The sequence below is a fragment of the Trematomus bernacchii genome, unplaced genomic scaffold (assembly GCF_902827165.1).
Source record: "Trematomus bernacchii unplaced genomic scaffold, fTreBer1.1, whole genome shotgun sequence".
Lineage (NCBI taxonomy): Eukaryota > Metazoa > Chordata > Actinopteri > Perciformes > Nototheniidae > Trematomus > Trematomus bernacchii.
The window spans coordinates 278,074-295,598 of record NW_022987942.1 but is presented as its reverse complement, the minus strand read 5'-3'; the positions used below and the strand labels follow the sequence as shown (position 1 = coordinate 295,598).

General features: G+C 42.2%; 1 protein-coding gene across 2 annotated transcripts in view; it reads left to right on the top strand.

Annotated features, from left to right (window-relative positions):
* Positions 1-15,821, top strand: part of dyrk1b (dual-specificity tyrosine-(Y)-phosphorylation regulated kinase 1B) — a 43,900-nt gene extending 28,079 nt beyond the window's left edge. For both annotated transcript variants that reach the window (XM_034115574.1, XM_034115573.1), the window contains exons 2-13: positions 6,132-6,298; positions 8,615-8,734; positions 9,212-9,400; positions 9,887-10,034; positions 10,588-10,737; positions 10,909-11,045; positions 11,880-12,026; positions 12,182-12,322; positions 12,565-12,685; positions 13,196-13,378; positions 13,500-13,603; positions 13,987-15,821. In XM_034115574.1, the coding sequence (XP_033971465.1) occupies positions 6,230-6,298; positions 8,615-8,734; positions 9,212-9,400; positions 9,887-10,034; positions 10,588-10,737; positions 10,909-11,045; positions 11,880-12,026; positions 12,182-12,322; positions 12,565-12,685; positions 13,196-13,378; positions 13,500-13,603; positions 13,987-14,502 (2,025 nt within the window). In that variant the 5' untranslated portion in view covers positions 6,132-6,229 and the 3' untranslated portion in view covers positions 14,503-15,821. The remainder of the gene's footprint in view (positions 1-6,131; positions 6,299-8,614; positions 8,735-9,211; positions 9,401-9,886; positions 10,035-10,587; positions 10,738-10,908; positions 11,046-11,879; positions 12,027-12,181; positions 12,323-12,564; positions 12,686-13,195; positions 13,379-13,499; positions 13,604-13,986) is intronic.
* Positions 15,822-17,525: the final 1,704 nt, after the last annotated feature.

The window sequence follows — 17,525 nt, the reverse complement described above, 5'->3', positions numbered from 1 at the left end:
GACAATACGAAGGAAACAAGAAGCTGCCCGATTGTCTTAGGAAGGCAACACGACTACGTGAAGCCCTCGCAATGCCGTCGTGTAGCCATCGTATTATAGTACGATGACATCGAGATTGCATTTATTGCAAAACAAAATCATGTAAACATATTATGTAAATAACCCAATTTGTGTTCTGTGAAACTGAAAAGGATATTACATTGTTTTTGTTTTTCGTTGCAGTTGTATGTCTTAATTAAATGTAATTTAGGTTAACTTGTTGTTGCTATGGAAACACCATGACGGAGATAAGTCATATCTTTTAATCTACATATAATGACGGAGAAAGTAAAGAATAAAATGTTAGCACCCCCCGAAGAGGCACAAGCTCTTACGTTGAGTCTGGATACATTCAAAATCATCAGTAAAGTCTACGACCATATTTCCGTGTGTGGTTCGGGTGCCATCGTGTGGCCTTCTGTAGGCATCGTACTTGCTTCGGCTGTTGCTTGGCTGTTGACCAACTTCGGGGCCATCTTCGTGCGAAATTCACTATTCCATATTCGTGTGTCTATCTGGTGTCAATTTCGGGACAGTGTGACAGGGGCTTAACCTGAACCCTTTTGATTTGACTCATTTGACAAAAAATAAATAAACATTGACAGAAGACTAGAAAAAGTTGCATCTAAGAGTCCAAATGCTAAATGTACTTAATAAAAATGATTGGGCTGCAATTACAACTGAGGGCCCACAAACATAATTGAAGTTTCAGCAACTAATGTCTGTCTAGAAAACATCATGTGAGAAAAATGGCCTAAACTTTTTTATCTGTTTTTGTAGAGGAAGCGCTCTCTTTTTGTGAAACCCTGCAAATAAATAAACAGGCGTGTTAGCAGTGGAATCAAGACCCGAGCTATCGGGAAATGGGGAGTCTGGGATTTATGAGGTATTCAGCTGTCAGCTGGCTGGCCCACGGCTGGGAGCGAGAAACCTATCTGGCTGTATGTGATTACCAGCCTTTTGCACAGTATTTTGTTAGATTTGAACAAAATATTAACAAAACCTGCAGAAAAAGTCCATCCCTAATTCCCTCCACATCTGACATAACAGATATACTCTATTTTTGATCAATAGAGGTGTGTTCACACAGGTGTAAAGGCTGTAGTTGTACTCACACTACACATTCATGAACAGGATCCAAAGCATGTAATTGTGCACCCTTTTTTATATCAGACATTTTCGGCTTGTGCATAAAACTGATCCAAAAGTATTTCATTGTGTAGCCTTACTGACACTAACCAGATAAAACACCAAATTCAGACAATTAAACAAAAAGGAAAACTTGTAGTTGACACACGTAAACAATGCCAAGTAGTAATTTACACTACATAGCAATATATTTTTTCTTGGATGTATATTGCTTTATGAGAAAGAAAAAAAATGGCACAAACTGGCATTAATCCGAGAGCAACACCGCAATAAATACTGTATGTATTTATATCATATTACTTACTACCAATACATGTGTTCTCTAATACACCAACATAGGTAGTTCATTGTACCTATACCTTTTACGTGGTGATTTAACCTTCCCTTAAGGCCCCTCCAATCAAAATGTGTTCTTACTGGTACCTCCCTTTTTATATGTTTGTGTCTCAGTGAACACAAACAGCCTGTGTACCAACAGTACACATGTTTGCTGTGCATTTGGATATTTGCCCTTCCTTGTATGCACCTGCTGTTTAGTCTGACCATATCTTTAGATTGCAGCTCCATGTCACTCTTTACCAAGAACTGTCTTCCTGAGTATGTTCATATGGGAACTAGTATCTTTGTTTTGATCTGATTTGGATTATTTACATATGCAATCTGGTTATTCATTACCCTGGATACTTCATTCTAACTGTATCCATCTTTCTGATCACTTTTGTCTAGTTTTCCCTTCAAGTACACCAGGTCATTTAACAAATGTAGGTTCGTAAACTACAGTATCCAAATTATTTAGTGTTAGCCTCAGAGCCTTAAGAGGGGAACATGTTATCAAGTTTAAAGTTGAATGCATCAGTTGGCCTTTGAGAGCTCAATTAAGAAGTTCCACCTTTTGCTCGTAGAAAATGCAGGTTAACATTTTGGGCTTTATATACAGTTGTAAACACATTGGTTGTGTTCTGTATATTGCACCTATGTAAAAAATATCCCTAGTTTTGTTTATTAGTTTTGTTGTAGGCTGTCCATTGTTCTATACCTTGTGTTTCCTTATATATAGACTAGAGTTCAGAGTCAAGAATGTCATTGTACAGGGAAACTTGATTTAACTGTGCATATGACAATTAGCGTTTACTCTTGATAGGAATGGTGATTACCTAATCAAAACCAGTCACAGCCACAAAGGAAAGAAATGCAACATATATATGCCTTAATTCAAATGTCCTGAAGAGTCAGAGTTAAAGCATATTGTCACTACATTGATCAAGCTATTATTATCTCAATTAGCACAGTTTTTTTATGATGGACGCAAGCTTGGACTGAAGTGGTATTGCATTTGAGTTGAAATAGATTTGTGTGTACACACCAGTAGTAAAGAGACCCTTCTTTGTGGCAGTGTTGCACAACTGTTGGTCCCCTCTGTTGGCTCAGCATTGTTTTTCCTCGTCTAACATCATGTGAGCAGGCAGTATTAGTTTGTGGCAATACTCTGCTGCCTGGAGTGACTCCTAACTGTTGCCCTAAATATTGTTGCATAATAATGTAACAATATTTAGCATCAACACAATATTGATGGAGATGTGACAGTCTGCAGAAAAAGAGAAAAATGTCTCTTATAAAGACATACTGAGCAGTCATCTGATTAAAGTCAGGAAAGATGGGAATAAGGGATGATGAATAGAGGAGAGAATGATTTTGAGGGGTTGAGGGGTTTGAGATGGGAGGAAGGATGATGAAGGAAAGGGGGAGGAGAGAGTGGCTGGTAGGGTGGGTTGGGTTGCTAGGGGAGAGTATGTCAGACTGCTGCTGCTGAGAGCCTGCCTGCTATTGGAAGCTACTTGCTTAGCAGGAGAGAGGCGGAAGAGGAGAGAGAGAAGTAGCTAATGAGTATTGTAGGCTGGTTGCTGAGACAGCACTGGGTTTATTTATAGAGTGCTGGCCAGCCAGCCCTTAGATACCAACAGCGAATCAGCTGACAGAGAAAGAGGGGGCCCCGGCCAATGGCAGCGCAAGAAGGGGGATGCCAGATTGAGGAAGTGCTGTGAGTGCCTCTCAGTCTCTTAAAGAGACGGTGCAGATTTCTCAGTACTAGGCAGATATTCTCTCTCCAGCAGTGTCATATCTCTGAGCAGGCCAAGACCGGAGCACCACAACAGGCCCAGAGACAGTGATTGGACTACCCTCTATCTTATATCACACAACACACAAATACAACTCCATTTAGCCACAGAGCTCTTATTAAAGTCATGTGTGGCAAAAGCTATTGAATACAGAATAGGAACATATAATATGTGTTAAATGTAATGTTAAGATTGATAGACATATAGCCCTGAACATCTCTTTTCCGTAGACTGTTCTAATCGATCTATTTACATCTACAAAAACCCAGGTTTGCCATGTAGGGCTTTCCACAAGAGACCCAGTACAGCAAGTGTTATCTGCTCTGATGTTGTCAACCAGCTTGTTAGCAGGGCCCATCCATGCTGGACTTCTCCATGCTGCCTCTCAATACAATCTTTATCCACATAGATATAGATTTACTGTAATGACAAATTGAGCAATGCCCTCTAGTCTTCACCTGCAACTGCACCCCTGTACATGGTTTAAGCACGGTTACCAAGTTTCAAAATGACAACGATGTGTTTCCTGGCACTTAATACCAACAAGACAAAGGATCTTATTCATATTGGAACTGAGGTTTAGCATGTTGCCAGCATCAAGTCGTCCACATCTCCAAGGACCTCTGTTGAAGCCTCAACACCTTAAACCTGGTCAAACACGCTCACCCTCAAATTCTGGTTTACCACTTTACCACTTTTTGCACTAGTTAGATCCCTTATTAATTTTGAGTCTTAGTACTTGTATTATGTGTAATTTCAATAAAGTTACATCTAATCTAAATTCTCTTAAGCTGGTTGGTGCCAATTATCAACCGTTTTTTACAACATGCAGTTGCTGATTTTGCATTGCTTAGAGACAACCACAGTTTCCATTCCTCACTTTAAACACCTCTTCCAAATGGATTTGTGAAAGTCATCATCTTACCTTTGTGTAATGCTTAAGGCATTTGATCAGATACAAATGATGAGATGAGTTGTTGCTGATAACCAGTATCAGATTGTATCATTGTGCCATTCCGCACAACAGACCATACTACTACACTGCTTTGTTACACAGCAGTCTGTACTGTATATCCAGAATCATTTAACCATTCAACATAAACTAGTTCAAAGTGAGTGCCATATTAGAAGTTGATATTTAGGCACATTTATAAATATTGCTTTTCCCATTTGTTGTTGATATTTCCCAGCTGCCAGAATGGAACCATCCCCCCTTGAAGCCTTTAACAGTAATTCACAGGTTGCTCATTCAGACAGAGGCTGCCACCTCCATCACTCCTCCCAGTCCAGCAGCTGAACTGGAGGAAGAGAAGTGGTCAGCAGCTCAGCCACTCCCTGTCCTGTAAATCAAAGCATCATTCATTATGCAGTAAGCCTCTCTGTATTCTTACTCACACATGTCCTTTTTTGGTTGCTAGCTCACTTGCTATGTGAGGTTGCAGAAAGTGCTTGCACTGGCTGATACATTGAAATAAACAGATAACATATCAATCCTTATCATCTGCTCACTTGCCCTTGAGCCATGATGCTCACACAAACTACCGGGTGTGCGTTACACATCCACCGTCCACCAGCATATGCTTACGTTGAAAGGTCAAAGAGCAGCTGATACTGCTCACTGATTGGCCATTACAGACTCTGGCTCTGATTGGCTGTAGGAATGTGTTGATTTTCCACCTCTTTCCTGAGAAAGATGTGTTTGCTTTACAGGAAGAGATACAAAACTCAACCACTATCATGTGGTTGTGTTGACCACATGTAGCTTTTGGAGTGGTTCTCTTTGCTCGGCCCAGTTTTGGCCCATGTCTCAGCATGTTGAGGGGCTGAACTCGCATAAGAAGCCGGTAGAGATCACTTTGATTGGTTGTTCTGAATCACTGTTTCAGATGTTTTCAACTGCATCATTTTTATATTTCTTGCATTTGCAAAACAATTTGACAATGCCAATTTTTTTAGAGTTCACTTCCTGTCTGTCTTTTTCTGCTGTTCCCTTTAGTGTTCACTTCCTGTCTGTCTTTTTCTGCTGTTCCCTTTTAATATTTTCTGACAACAGTTTGTTTACCACAGTCCAAATTGACCAATTAGAATCAAGTATTTAACGAAGCCATTTAAAAAGAAGTGGAGAGAAGCTAATTATCATATTATTAAAAAAATAAAAAGGAAAATTGCCTAAATATATATAGGGCTCTAGAGCCGTTATCTCTCCGATTTGGGATCCTCCTGTGCTTGTTTTAAATCTGTAGAAAAAAACCTGAAAACAAAATACATTTATGGATTTGGGAATTGAACAGATGTCACCATCGGATGTTCATTTGTTGTTTTAGCTTTGAAGTCTTCAAAGATGTATCAGCAGTGTATACAGTCTGTTGGCTGAGTAACGGGAGAGGTCAGTACAGAAATGTCAAATGTGTGTTAGGTGTCATTTTAAATATCACTTTGCAGTTTTTTTGATGACCAGACTAATAACGTTCATATTATGTGTTGATATAAAACCAAATCAACTCAGATGTTGTAGCTGCCAGTATCGGCTGGAGCTTTAACAACTTCTCCTCGCTTCGAATTTGTTACGTTTTCAACATGGGATATTCACTGCTGCATGGGTTTCAAATGTTTTGTGCCCTTTTGGAACCTTGGAGCTTTTGGATTTGTGTTGTAGAGTATGTATTGCCAATATGTAAAATATGAATGAGTGACTTTTTCTGATTGGTTGTGGGGAAAACAGAACAGCTACTGTCAACGATGGAGGCAAATGATTAGAATGTCTGGGGTTTCCCTCTCTAATCATCTCTCTCTCTCTCTCTCTCTCTCCCCCCCCCCCCCCCTCAGGTGTTAGCAGCTCAGGATGTCCGCCCACCTCCTCCTCCTCCTCCTCCTCCTCCTCCTCCTCCTCCACTGCCCAGGGATTCTCCCTCGCTGAGCCAGCCATGACCAGCCAGCACACACATACACACCCCTCCTTCAGCTCCATCCACTCCATGGCCGAGCAGCAGCAGGTAACACTCACACACACACACACACACACACACACACACACACACACACACACACACACACACACACACACACAGTGACTACCTGTTTCACCTGTTGATCGTCATAGCAGCACTGCAGCAAGAGCGATGTGTTTAAATTATTTTACATGTTTTTAATATAGAATTTGTTGCCAAGCTACTGACAAGAGACTGCTGCCATAAGATCCTCAAGGGAAAAGGGTTATATGTCATATTTTTCATTAATTGACTCTGCTAAAGAACGACTGTTGTACTGGGCAGAACGTTTGCAAAGACGATAGCCTCTACTAGTTAACCGGATATATCTATATACAGGGGTGCACATAACTTTCTCAGTGAGGTACTCAGATGAGTACCTGGAGTCAGTGTTTGGTAGTCCAACTTCTGGCTCCACTCAAAGTTATTTGATGAAGCCCTCTGCGAACGTCAACGGGGGGGTGCTAGTGGAGTACTTCCGTTGTACAGACCGACGTTAACAGCAGCCCTGTCTGTGCACACGGAGACCGACTTTGTGACACAAGTGACGGTACGCATTTCAGATTGTTGCCGCGCATGCGTACCTGCGTACCAGTTATGTGCACCCCTGTCTATATACCTAAGTGTTACTGAAAAAGGCCAAAGTACTTCTTGAATTTGCCTAAAACAGTCGTAGTAATCTCAGAAACCTCTAGGGGAAAGCTTAGGCAAGAAAACTGATCAAATAGTGTCTTCATAATATCTGTTGCCACTGTATGCTTTACACATAATCCATTAAATGTGTTTATCTGGATATTTATAGGCAAGACATTTGATTCTGCCCATTTTTCACAAATATAACTAGTTGAAATTCATAGTTATGGAGAAATGTCGAATCTCAAGGACAAATGAAATGTAAAAAGCTATATTTTAACACATTTTTAATTATTTATCTTTTAATGGATATTTTTTCTTGGATTTCTTATGTTTATAAATCTTATTTTATCTTTTTATTGTACATTCTTACTTCTTACATTTATATAAGAGATTATATTTGATTTAATTTGTCTTTTATATCATTCATTCTAAATTGCAACAACTGTCACGAAAACCAACTGTCACCTGGGTTTATTAAAGTATTTCTGTATTTTGATTAGGAATAATTCATTATTTGTCAAGACAAAAGTCTGAAATGTGATCCAAACCATATGATATGTAAATAAAAGTATGTATTAGTATAAAGCCATCCTTGGTTGTTCCATAACAGTGGAAGTAAAGTCCCAATGAAGTATCTATGTACACATGGTTCACTCAGATGTGTTGCTGCCTGGTGAAGCTCATGGAGAACAAGACCACTTTTCCTCTTGGAGCAGAGCAACTTCTTGTCCTCTCAAAGATAATCCAGGGGTGCGTTTCACTTCGGTTAAATGGATTCCTTGCGTCCCTCACTTGCGTCGTTTCCCTGCGACTAGTCCCTCCCACCAGGGAAGCATGGAGAGACGCAAGGAAACCACGAGAAGCAGGGAAATGAGTTTTGAGAGCAATGGGACGTCGTTTCCTCCGGAGCGTCACGTGAAGCGACGTCTGTTTGTGATGACGCCGCACAGCTGATCGTCTGACAGCAGCCAGATCAGTGCATGCGCTGCATCGTCCAATCAGTGAGCGATACACAGTAAGGGGGCGGGACGAGTGTCTGCGGATTTCAGCGGAGGATGGTCTGGTAGTTCCTCGATTATCGCTCCTCCGTTATCACTCCTCGATCCTCGGTCCTCGGCAAAAATAAGGCCACTGGGACGCTACTCAAGATGGCGCAGACAAATCAACTTCCGGTGATACCGAGACCGAGGAGCGAGGAAATGAAAAATAACCGAAGTGAGACGCACCCCAGGAGTCATGGGAATTTGCTTATCCCATCAACATGTGATCTTTGGATTGGAGCATGTTCCACCAGCTGCAGGCGCAGGGGCTGCAAGCATTTGACTCCAACAAGGTTTCATCTTGGTACCTCTTGTGGTTGCTGCAAAGTGTGTATGGCCAGGACTGGAGGAGCAGCTTTTATCTGGAGACGATACATGTGTGTGGCATTATGGTGGTGTCAACACCTCTAAAATATAAAACCACAGCATGCTCTCAGAGGAACACGTGATTTCTAATCAGGTTGAGGGGGTGCATGAGGGGCTCTAAGGAGCAGATGAAGAGGGGTTCAGGCCCTTAGCTGACAAAATTGCTCCGCTAAACTTATCTTTGTGAATATAAAAAATGGTCAGTAATGTCCTGATACCGGCCCGGTTTAAAACCATACCAATATGAGTCGTGTGTATGAACTGCTGCTGTCCTGTGCAGGTGCTGTCTGATATGACCATACTCCAGCGGAGGATCCCCCCCAGTTTCAGAGACCCTGCCAGCGCACCACTGAGGAAACTCTCTGTTGACCTCATCAAAACTTACAAGCACATCAATGAGGTATGACACACACACACACTTTTCTGGGTTTGAACACAATTTTAGTTATTGAAAGTATTTACCTTTTTTTTTGTGCCATACGAAATGAGTGCCTGCCAGATATTGTATATGTTGGCTATGGGATGAAAAGAATTCAGGTCCCTGCCACCATGGGTTTTCCTTATCTAAGGAAATATATATATATTTTTAAAGCAATTCTTAAGTCAACTATAGAAAGCAGACCTTTACAAATGCTATTCCCTTAAAAAGTAGAAAATGATACTTGTTTCCATCACAAATTGTTACGGGTTGTTCCGCGGCGCATGCTACACGCCTACATCATTTCCATGAAAATTGGGACAGTCATTTTCTCAACTCAGCTGATTTAACCGGCTCCTAGTCCCTGAGTGATGATGAAGAATTATGGTAGTTGGAGGTTTGGGGTCTTTTAGATGGACTATGAAGCAGAACAGGGTCCTGATCTGTTCTAATCCCCAGGTGTACTATACTAAGAAGAAGCGACGGGCCCAGCAGGTCCCTCCAGAGGACAGCAGCACCAAGAAGGAGAGGAAAGTCTACAACGACGGCTATGACGACGACAACTACGACTACATTGTCAAAAATGGAGAAAAGTGGCTGGACCGCTATGAGATAGACTCGCTGATCGGGAAGGGCTCCTTCGGACAGGTGAGGCCAAAATCTATCTGAAGTCAAAAGTATTGGCAGCAGAATAAACTTAAAGTACCAAAAATAAAAGTACTCGTGCGTAAAAGCCCATTTTTAAAATCATATTTATTCTATATATCATATCATATTTTGACTATTGATGCATCAATGTGTTCATCAAAGCTAACAATTCCTGCTAGGAGCTACATTTGAATACTTTTGATACTGCTGCTGGATATTTGAACCTATAATTATACACCATCATTTGTATTGTGAAAACCAATACAAATGAAATCAATAACAACTTCAATTAATAATTTTAAAAAAACCCTCCCTGCTAAATTGTTATGTTAAACAAAGGAATTGTTAGCACCCTGGAAAGTGGGACCATTCACTGTAGTTGACTCCACGGGTTATATACAAGGCAGGCTCCAGTTTTGCTGCATCTAATGAAGGAAATGCAAGAGTCTGGCATGGCATGACGAATGTGTTGATGTGTATCTGCAGGTGGTGAAGGCCTACGACCACCATGAGCAGGAATGGGTCGCCATTAAGATCATCAAGAACAAGAAGGCATTTCTAAACCAGGCTCAGATTGAACTACGCCTGCTGGAGCTCATGAACAAGCATGACACTGAGATGAAATATTACATAGGTAAGAAGGACAACACAAAGGGTACAGGGGTCCGAAAAGCACTGTCGGACCCCAACCAGAACTTTGAAGAAGGAAGCTCAGCAATATATTATAGAAGTACACAAAACAATAAAGCGATATCAAGGCTTGTGTACTGTAGATTTCTAGCCGGATGACGTGTTAGCTTTCTCAACAACTTTGACCCACTGATAAAGACTGCTTATATAAGATGTTAGTTATACAAAATCCCAACATTGGAATCAGGGAGGCCCTATTTGGCTTTTTGGTATTCCCTTTCCTGTTGTGTGGTATATAGACAATTCATTTAACACATACTATGACAGCACAACATACCGGTTGGGGTGAAATGTATTATGAAAGAAACCATTCCATGACCCCTTACCTCACCTTGAATGTGACACTTGGAAATTAGGTATTCAAATAGCATTTATATATAAAAGCCAACACTCCAAAAGTCTGTATTATTCAAAGAAATGATTTCAAAGTTGTCCTGTACTCATGCTAACCTCCTTCTTTGTCTCCCTTCTCCTGTCTGTGTGTGTCTGGGTTGCAGTCCACCTGAAGCGTCACTTTATGTTTAGGAACCATCTCTGTTTGGTGTTTGAGTTGTTGAGCTACAACCTGTACGATCTGCTGAGGAACACCAACTTCAGAGGCGTCTCCCTCAACCTCACCAGGAAGTTTGCACAGCAGCTGTGTACAGGTGGGGGGCCTCGACACACTCACGAGTCACATGTGCTTTTAGCTTCTCGTTGTCTGCCCCCGAGTGGCGGAAAAAAAGAATGCACTTCTTCATCAAATCATAAAGAAAGACTGTTGCAAATCACATTCAGTAGGTCATAATCAAATGATTTTGGGTTTCTTTTATCCACAGCATTATTATTCCTGGCCACTCCAGAGCTGTCAATCATCCACTGCGACCTGAAGCCTGAGAACATCCTGCTGTGTAACCCCAAGAGATCTGCCATCAAGATTGTGGACTTTGGATCCTCTTGCCAGTTGGGGCAGAGGGTGAGCAGCGTTCATTTGTCAAAGTGCATTTATTAAAGTCTATGTATTAAATCGCCATTATTCCCTGTGGCGCGTGCTTGCTGGAGGAAGCTCCGCCCCCGGTGATACTCATCATTTGGGTTAGAAAGATCAATGAATTCAAGTAACACTACAATACCTATGTCAGTATAAAACCAAACATCTGTTATGGTTTTGTACAAAATCATTTGACCTTTTTTTGGTCTAATGTGTTTTAAAATTCTGCATTTAGGTAATTTGAGTTAATCAGCAGTATTCTGTGTCTATGGAAAAGTTCAATGCACAAACCAAACAAAAACAACAAAAATAATTGAAATGAACTAATATGAAGAGTTCAAGAGGCAGCAACAGACTTCACTGTGGCTCTGTTAATGGAGCATGGCTCCTCCTAGTGGACAGCTACTGAAACAGCAGGCAACCAGAGTTGGGAGGGTTACTTTAAAAATGTATTCTGTTACAATTAGTAGTTATCCGTGATGTAAAATGCACATAAAAAATAGAGAAAATAAATATGAATAGGATGTTTTTTACTTAAATGTATTATGTAGAACAACAGAAAAATGTGACCTTAGAAAAGAAGAAACCAAGATATTTAGGATCAGAAATGATTTTATTGATAGGAAAACCTGCCTTTCATTCAGCATATTCAGGCAGCCGTCTATACACCAAAAATGAAACACATGAGCACATACTACAGTTTAAAAAAAATCAGAAATAAAATCTAGCTCCGTTTTAGTTTAATACATACAGTTGAAACTTAAAAAAAAGCTTCAAGGTATAATAACATTACTGTCTTCATGTCTGTCCTCCTCTCAGATCTACCAGTACATCCAGAGCAGGTTCTACCGCTCTCCGGAGGTGCTGCTGGGCATGCCCTACGACCTGGCCATCGACATGTGGTCTCTGGGCTGCATCCTGGTGGAGATGCACACAGGAGAGCCTCTGTTCAGCGGCTCCAACGAGGTGAGCCCTCAATATTAACTCTGCATTTAACTGTTCAGAAGAAAAGTTAGTGAAACAACTTATAGGAGGAAGTGAAAAATGGATATATATTTTTATTTAGTATTAGAAGATTAGACACATTCTCCATGTTGACATGCGTTTGTGTGTGTTTGTAGGTGGACCAGATGAATAAGATTGTGGAGGTGTTGGGGGTTCCACCCGCCCACATGCTTGACACGGCCCCTAAAGCCAGGAAGTATTTTGACAAGCTGTCAGATGGCCTGTGGACAGTGAAGAAGAACAAGGACATCAAGAAGGTATCTGATCCATTTCAATGTTTTATTCAAAGGTCAACTCACTCTTCAAAGTGAACAAGTGTGTGGGTGCTGCACCGTTGTTTTTGTGAGAAGTTTATCAAAAACGATTCATGACAAATCTATATTTTGCAAATATGTCCATGTTTCAGAGCAGCAAGTACCTCCCTTATCATGTGTGGTGGTAATGGAGCCTGAAATCATTTTTTTCTGTATCTTAATATGTGTGCATGGTGTGTTTCCAGGAGTATAAGCCCCCGGCCACGCGGCGTCTTCATGAGATTTTGGGTGTGGAGACTGGAGGCCCAGGGGGCCGCAGGGCAGGGGAGCCGGGACACGCCCCCTGCGACTACCTGAAGTTTAAAGGTGAACAACACACACTGAGGGGTTCTATTTACATCCATATAAATACAATCAATATGGCAGTCAAATTCCAGATGAGGAAGTCACTGTTGTCAGGCTGCGTTACAGACAATCACCAATGTCCATGTGCTACATGTGCAGCAGGAACAGAGAAGAAGTGGAGTCCGTCCTCATTCCCTGCATTTTCTCCTAAATACTGTAAAGTCACTAACAGAGTTGAAGTTAAATTAATTGTTTTTCATTGTTCCAGGTGATAAATTCATTCAAATGTCAAATGAACACCCATAATTGTCATTGAAACACCACACACACCTGTGTGAGCTGAAGACACATCAGAATTGAAGGGCTGCATTTCATTTAGACAGTAGATCTCATCCAAAATAAGTTTCTGAGTCAGTGTGTGGAGCAGCAGTGGCTCATCTCTTTAGCCAGTCAGGAGCACAATGTGCAGGTAACATACTCCATATTGACTTAGTTCCTGTGGCTAAATATTATCCTCATCATGTCCCGTAGATCTGATCCTGCGCATGCTGGACTATGACCCAAAAAGCCGCATCACGCCATTCTACGCCCTGCAGCACAATTTCTTCAAGAAGACGACAGATGAAGGAACCAACACCAGTTCATCAACGTCCACCTCTCCTGCCATGGACCACTCCCATTCAACCTCCACTACTAGCTCTGTTTCTAGCTCTGGTAAACACACAACTACAACTAATCAGCTCTGGGAAAACGATTCATCATAAAAAGTAGCAGTGTGTACTGCTGTGCTGTGTTTTGTTGTGTTTTATTTAACCTGGCTCTGTTTTGTCTCTAGGTGGCTCCAGTGGTTCTTCCAATGACAACCGCAACTACCGCTACAGTAACCGCTACTACAACTCTGCTGTTACCCACTCAGACTATGAGATGACCAGCCCTCAGGTACACACAGCTCACACACACTGTCCTGGAATACACTCACAGCAGAAGTGAAATATAGCACTGCCATCTAGAATACCACATTTCAGTTTAGGGATATATTGTGCAATATTTAAAGAGTAATCGAATTTTGATCTCATTAAAGATCCTGTCCTAGCCATTTCAGTGTGGTTAAAGGTACCAAATGTGTAAATGAATTATGGGCAAGCCTACCATTATTTAGCAACTTAGAATAATGGAGAAGGGAAATTGAAATTGAAATGTTTTGGAGTTGCAAAAATGTGTGAAACAACACCTCATACTGTACCATAAGAGAACAGAGATAAAAACACTGACCACATGGTGTTGCTTTTAGTTTCTTGATGATTGCATCTCATCCCCCCCAGGCTCCCTCCCAGCAGCAGATGAGGATGTGGCCCGGCAGTGATGGTGGAGGTGGGGGTCAGGACCCAGCATACACCCAGTTGCTGCTCCACAAGCCGGCTGCCTCCCAACAGCACCAGCGCCACTTCCTGGACGCGCCCCACCACCCGCACCCGACCTACTCCCACCACGGGAACGGTGGGCGTGGCCTGCGGCAGGGCGGACAGACGGGCATCGGTGGAGTAGGGGGCCAGCAGGGATCCCCGCCCCAGATGAGTGACAGCATGGATGTGGGCGTGTCCCTAGGGCTGCACCACCTGGGGGCGGTGTCTTCCATGGAGGCCTCTCAGTTCGGCTCGGCCTCCCTGCCCCTCGCTCTGCCAATCGGACTGTCTGCCTTCCGGACTCGGACGGCCCCCACCGCCCCAGGGCCACAAGCCCCGCCCCCTGAGGACTACTACCCTGCGTCCAACAACAATAACCCCGCTGGGGGGGGCAGAGGGAGGCCGGACTCAGACGAGGGGCCAGCCAACTCTTGATAAAACCTGAACCATGCCCTAAAGCCATACAATTTTAACTACAACTACTACAACTACACACACAGCCAGAGTTCAGAGACAAAGAGGTGAACTTTGTGCTGCAGGAGACAGTCTGTACTGCATGAGAGGAGGAGGAGGAGGAGGGGGAGGAGGAGAGGGAGAGGAGGAACAGGAAGAGGAGGAGGAGGATGCTGGGAGAACTCTCCTTTCATCCCGTTTTAGTTTTTTGTCTTTTGTTGCGACTGTAATTGGAAAGGAATGATTGTGACAAGTTTGTTTTTATTAATATTATTATTATTGTTGTTTAATATTATTTGATTTTTTCTCGGGTTTGAGGAGTTGTGTGTTCTACTTGGTTGTTGTTTAAGCCTGGAGAGGAGGAGGGGGAGGAGGACGAAGAGGAAGAGAGGAGCCATGCTTTTCGATTTGATCTCCATTCAGATCACCTGTTAGTTCCGGCATTACAGTTTTTCATATTAACAGTCAACACACACACACACACACACACACACACACACACACACACACACACACACACACACACACACACACACACACACACACACACACACACACACACACACACACACACACACACACACACACACACACACACTGTTGCATCAAGAAGGTAGAGGCTGGTGTGAAGGGAGGAGACGGCACCACGTGTGGTTTAGGACTCATGGATGGCCTCTGTGCTGAACTCTTTTTCTCCACGTTTCTCTGCTGCTCCCCCCCGGCTGTGGCAGAGGACGGAGAGAGGGAGGGCGGTGGAGGGAGGAGAAGGTGGCGGGACACTCGTAGGGATCTCCTTCTCCTCCTAGTCCCCCCCCCCCGTCCCTGCCCTGCTTTCTTCTTTCTCTCCTCCTCCTCCTGTTGTTTCTCCTCCAGACAGCTCCTCCTCTCTGTGCTGCTAATCACCATGACAACTGGTCCGGATTGCTGCTAAAGATCCAACACAGATCAATAAAGAAATAAAAAGAAATAGAAACAGAAATTTAAAAAAAAACTTTTTAACCCTTCTGCTTAAGAGAAAAGGATAAAGTAAGAACCACTGCATCTCAATGTATTTATTACTATTTAACAAGAAAAAACAAACTGAAAGTAACCCTTTTTTCTGCTCTTCTTTGTTTGGTTGCCTTCTTTCTGCAGGTGAGCTCTGATTGGCTATTGTAACAGTGACAGTAACTGGTGACATGGGAATGCCACCGGTTGTGGGGGCTGGGTGGAGGGGAGGGGTTTGGGGCAAAATAAAGTTGGATATATAATAAGAATAAAGAGTATACTTTTGCACACCAAAGTTAAACAAACATCAGATCTCCGCTTTTCTTCCTACTAATCTGATCCTTTGTTCCTCCTGTAGACTGCGAACTGTGGCCAAAGATCCTAGGGAGTGTTCAATATTCACTAACGATAAGACATAACAAAACAATCACAACTTCAATACACACTCAACCAATGTGCCGATCAGACAAAGACTGGTGAAACATTGTTTAAGGAAGAATTCATCATAGAGGCCCCATAACACTTCTATAGGCTTTCCCTCTCCTGTAGTGTGTTATATACTGTAGGTTTGTGTGCATGTCAACGGTCTGCAAAGGCTCAAAACCCTGTGTTCCCTCCAATGGGAGTTTCTCTCCCACACTCCCCCCCCTTCCTTAAACGCCTTCATTGGACTCCTTTGTTTACTTCTGTAACATAGTGACATCACACGCTCTGGTTTCACACAGAGGGTGAAAAGAGGTGCTGCAGCACAGGCAGTATGAGAAAAATAAAGAGCTTTTACATTCAATTAAACTTATCACAGAGGCAAAAAACACAAATATGAACCTGAAAATTAGCATAATATGTCCTCTTTAAATTGATCAGATGGCCACATTTCTTAAAGATCTCCTATCATGCAAAATACACTTTTTGATGTCTTATACATAAATATGTGTCCCCGGTGTGTCAGGGAACTCAACTCACAAAGTGTCCGAAAACAAAACCCTCTCTCTTTTCCCCGGTACCCAAATCTCTAAAAACGGGGGTACAACGGAGCTGATCCAGATTTGCTGACAATATTACGTAATATTGGAAATGTGGGCTGGCTTTACACCCACGGACCTATCGGAAACGTTGCTACAATGCGTGACGTGTTTTGGAAGTACTATGGTCTTTGTTCACATTAGCAAGCATCTCTAACGCTGTACTGGAGAGAGCATGTGTAAAACAGCAGGATATAAAAAGGTACTCACCTTGTTGTAAACCCGCAAGAAAAAAAGCATTTGAGCTCCATACTGTTTTAGAAATAATCCTTGATGTGGTTTGGAACACAATATGGCATTTAATCACGGCAGCATTTAGCTGTATCTGAGCAGAGCAGCCACTCTTCTCTCTGGAGCTCAAAGTGTGCTGCTCCAAAGGGGGCGGGGCCAGCATCAGCCCAGTTCACATGTGAAGCTGCTGACCCAGAATCAGCCATTCTCTAACAGGGTTGAAACAGAGGGATATGAGGGATGTCTAAAATGCATGATCTGTTTGGTATTTTGAGCAAAACACATCATAGACATGTTTTTATATATTTTTATACATCTAATCTGAGACCCATAGTATATGCCTAAAAATAGCATAATAGGAGGCCTTTAATGTTAAATACTTTTGGACTTATCTATATAGATAAGTCTTCAAATGTTGAAATGCTTAAAGATAGTTGGTCACTGTAGGAATAACATTAAGACGCATACAGTTATTTGCAATTGACAATATTTTGGCGGATTTTGCACCACCTTAGTAACTATTAACTAATGTTTATCATTTATTGTTTTCATGACGTAAATCCCAACGCCTTGTAAGATACAACAGATAGCAGCAGCATCATTCAGCACAGAACTGATGGAGGAGATAATCTGCTGATAGAAACGAGTCAAAACTGACAGCTATAGGCCTACTGATCTCAGACCAGTGGATAATATTTCATGAACTAATTGTCAGAGAGTTCCTGTTTTTTTTGTGACCCAGTTTCCATAGAAGTGTATTAGTGC